Source organism: Glycine soja, unplaced genomic scaffold (genome assembly GCF_004193775.1).
Source record: "Glycine soja cultivar W05 unplaced genomic scaffold, ASM419377v2 Super-Scaffold_78, whole genome shotgun sequence".
Taxonomy (NCBI): Eukaryota; Viridiplantae; Streptophyta; class Magnoliopsida; order Fabales; family Fabaceae; genus Glycine; species Glycine soja.
In genome coordinates, this window is record NW_021143573.1 from 665,051 (window position 1) to 669,393 (window position 4,343).

Below are 4,343 nucleotides of genomic sequence, written 5' to 3' on the forward strand. Positions count from 1 at the left end.
CTGCGTTTTCTCCATTCTAGTGCGTTTTCTCCATTATGGTGCTTGTGCTGTGCGATTTTTGTCAGTGCTGGTTGTGCTTGTGCTCTGCTTTGGTGTGATATTTGTCAACTAAGGTACGTAGCTGCTTTTCTATGGTTGATTGTTTATTTTTGGTAGTAGAATGGTGTAAGCGTTTCAGATTCGACGCAAAAAATTTTCTTCCGGCGAAGACATTACAACTGCGGAAGAAAAAAACTTCTTCCATGGAGTCTCGCGGAAGACGTCTTCCGCGAGACTCCACGGAAGAAGTTTTCTTCCGTTGTTGAAATTACACCTGCGGAAGACTGCTTCTTCCGTGGAGTCTGGCGGAAGACGTCTTCCGCAAGACTCCACGAAAGAAGCAGTCTTCCGCTGTTGACATTGCAATTGCGGAAGACGGCTTCTTCCGTGGAGACTCACGGAAGACATTTTCCACGAGCACTCACGGAAGAAACAGTCTTCCGCAGTTGTGATATCAACAGTGGAAGAATGCTTCTTCCGTGGAGTAATTCGTTTTATGATTTTTTTGTTTTAAGATTATTTTGAATGTTATTTTGGTTAATTCTATTTGTAATTTATGTGAAACATAAAAATATATTTGTTGGTTGAATTGTTGATTTTTTTGTCTAGGTTGAAGTATTTTTTGGTTAAATGAGCTTTGTAGGTTATAATTTTGAAATTATGTAATTAAAAGTTGAATTTGGTTATGTATATGTAGATTAAATATTTGTGTGAGGTTGTCAAATGTTGAATTAGTTTGATATTCATAGTTTGTAAATTTTTTTGGGTTGCTATATTGTTCAAATTATTTAGTTGAATGCTGAATCAGGTGATAGTTATACTTTGAATTAAGATGGACGAAGATCAATGGGCATATTACAGTGTGATGTCCGAAGAAGTTGATATGGATTTTCAAGATGAAGAAGATTGTGGTGTGAATGAAGCACATGTTGATTGTTCAGATGCTTTTAATACTTCTCAGGTAATCATGTCGATCAGTTTTAATTGTTTGGTCTAATGTATGATTTGTGTAAAAATTAATATGTTGTGGTTGTGTCCTAGGTCTTTGCAACCCGAGAAGATGTTTTGAAGTGGGCTCGAACGGTTGCCCATGAAAATGGTTTCGTTGCAGTAATTATGAGGTCTGATACATATACTGGCAGCAGAGGAAGAACTTCCTTTGTGTTAATTGGGTGTGAAAGGAGCGGTTAGTACAAGGGTAGAAAGAAAGAATATGTTAGAAGAGACACACGTACTAGAAAATGTTGTTGTCCATTTAAGATTTGTGGAAAACCAGTGCATGGAGGTGAAGGTTGGGCGGTGAAGCTGATATGTGGGATTCACAACCATGAATTGGCGAAGACCTTAGTTGGACATCCATATGCTGGGAGATTGACAGATGATGAGAAGAATATCATTGCTGATATGACGAAGTTGAATCTGAAACCAAGAAACATCCTGCTAACGTTGAAGGAGCACAACAGCAACAGTTGCACCACAATCAAACAAATCTACAATGCAAGAAGTGCATATCGTTCTTCAATCAGAGGAGATGACAATGAAATGCAACACCTAATGAGGCTCCTTGAACGTGACCAATACATTCATTGGCATAGATTAAAGGATGAAGATGTGGTGCGTGATTTGTTTTGGTGTCACCCAGAAGCAGTTAAGTTATGTAACGCATGTCATCTTGTTTTTTTGATAGACAGTACCTACAAAACAAATAGGTACAGGCTCCCATTGCTTGACATTGTGGGGGTGACACCAACCGGAATGACTTTCTCTGCTGGGTTTGCTTATCTGGAGGGTGAGCGCGTGAACAATCTTGTATGGGCATTGGAACGGTTTCGAGGCCTTTTTTTAAGAAACGATCGCCTTCCTGTTGTTATTGTCACAGACAGAGACCTAGCCCTGATGAATGTTGTGAAAGTTGTGTTTCCGGAGTGTAAGAATTTGTTGTGTAGGTTTCACATAGACAAGAATGTGAAGGAAAAATGTAAATCGCTAGTTGGTTAGAAGAATGCTTGGGACTATGTAATGGATAGCTGGGGTAACCTGGTAGATTGTCCTTCGGAACAGGAGTTCCCTGAGCACCTTCAAAGGTTTCAAGTAGCGTGTTCCTCGTGGCCAATGTTCATTGACTACGTATGTGAGACATGGATTGTCCCACACAAGGAGAAATTTATCTTGGCCTGGATGAATAAGGTGATGCACCTAGGCAACACAACAACAAATAGGTATTTAAATGTTTTATTATTTTAGTCAAGTTTCTTTTAATGATTGTTTGGAACATTATTGTTATTAATTTGTCTTCTCTGTTGTGTGTTTTAAATGTAGGGTTAAATCTGCTCATTGGTCTTTGAAAAGGATATTACAGAATAGCGTTGGAGACCTCTGTAGTGTTTGGGATGCAATGAAAAACATGATGATGTTGCAGCACACTGAAATTAGAGCATCATTTGAAACAAGTACGCATGTCGTTGGTCATGTTTTTAAGAAAACCTTATACAAGAGGCTTCTGGGAATGGTGTCAAGGAACGCTTTAAATGAAATTTCGGTTGAGTTTGAGCGTGTACATCAATTGAAAGACAATCTGTCTTCTTGTGGGTGTGTCTTGAGAACCACGCTAGGTCTTCCTTGTGCATGCGAGCAACAAAGGTATGAGGGTGGCAGCATCCCACTGGATGCAGTCCATATGTACTGGAGGAGACTTAATTTTTCAGACCAGGGGCTATGTGATGCCGAAGTGAGAATCAAGGAAGAGATTAATAGAATACATAAAAGATTCGAGGAACTTGATGTTTGCGGGAAAGTTACTTTCAAGAGTAAACTCCGAGAATTTGCGTTTCCCGATGAGACCTCTATGTGTCCTCCTCCAACAAAGGTTAAGACGAAAGGTGCCCCAAAAAAGGTAATGAAAAGAAGCGAAAGATCAACAAAGCGTGATCTATCTTATTGGGAGTTTGTTGATGCTTATCATTCGGTTCAAAACAGCATCACTTGGCAAGGATCAACAAAGCATCATCTTTTGCACCACCGAAGCCAGCAAGGATGATCCCCATGTTGGATCAATTTCCGCCATTTATGCATGGTTTCATTGAGGATGTTGTTGATGTGAAAGCAGATGGTAATTGTGGATATCGGTCAGTTTCCACTTTGTTAGGTATGGGAGAAGAGTGTTGGGCCATGATGCGTAATGAATTGATTAAAGAACTTGGCAAATGGTCGCAAGACTACATAAAGATCTTTGGTGGCACGGAGAGATATGAACAGTTGAGGTTGTCCCTACACGTGGATGGGTTATCCAATGTATGTGTTTTATGCTTTTTATTTACATAAGTAATGTTTACATGACTGACACGTGTATTTGTTATGTGATTTAGGTTAGTATGGACAAATGGATGGATATAACGGATATGGGATATGTAATTGCGTCAAGATATAATGTAATCCTTGTATCATTGTCACGACAACAGAGCTTCACATTTTTTCCTCTCAGAAGTCGACCACTGGCCGATTCTGCTGCGCACCGCATAATATGCGTCGGTCATGTGTTTACTAGTCATTTTGTTCAGGTCCATTGAAAATTCGTTTACTCAAATAATTTCAATTATTGAATGTGTTGGTTTGTTTGTTTAACTTATTATTGTAATTTCACTTACAACAGGTTTATCTGAAAGATCGTTGTCCCTTACCGCCTATGGCGTTGTTGTGGTCAAGCAATGCGTATCCGGAGGCAAAACAATGGCCAACTGAATATGTAGGTAGAATGCTGCAATACTTAAGCCTAATAACAATTAATAAAACGCATGTAGACCTAAGCGGACACTGAACTTGTAATATTTATGTATCTATATGTACATTGGATTTATGTTCATGTAATTAATGAATTGTTCCGTGAACAAGTGTTAGTGTGTCAAATTGTTATATTTGTGTTGAACTGAATGCTAGTTATATGTTTCTAATAGGTCGAAAACCAACTTTTTTTATTTTTGGTGCCTCCGTTTGAGGTGCGATTCAATGGAACGGGGCACTGCTTTTATTTTTTTTTTGGGTTCCTTGACGTGCAAATATGCCAAATAGCAGCCCTAGACAGTCTCAAGCGGCTCCCACATAATTTTAAAAAAAGCCCGAACAGGGGTACTTAGGCATGTTTCTAAAAGGCACAAAACCAATTTTTTTATTCTTTACTGTACATATATATATGGTTAAAATATATAATTTCAGAATAGTTATAAATTTTAACATTTAAATTACAAATTATTTTATCTTCTTTATTTTATATATTCAAATACCATTATAAATGTGACTCATGTGTGTGG

The 4,343-nt window shown here is 38.3% G+C and overlaps 1 protein-coding gene across 1 annotated transcript; it reads left to right on the forward strand.

Moving 5' to 3' along the window:
* Nucleotides 1–871: 871 nt before the first annotated feature.
* On the forward strand, nucleotides 872–3,777 carry LOC114404075. The gene is made up of 8 exons (XM_028367197.1): nucleotides 872–916; nucleotides 1,081–1,225; nucleotides 1,316–1,507; nucleotides 1,727–1,865; nucleotides 2,359–2,932; nucleotides 3,016–3,330; nucleotides 3,405–3,567; nucleotides 3,689–3,777. The coding sequence occupies exons 1-8, from the start codon at nucleotides 872–874 to the stop codon at nucleotides 3,775–3,777; spliced, it is 1,662 nt and encodes a 553-aa protein (XP_028222998.1).
* Nucleotides 3,778–4,343: the final 566 nt, after the last annotated feature.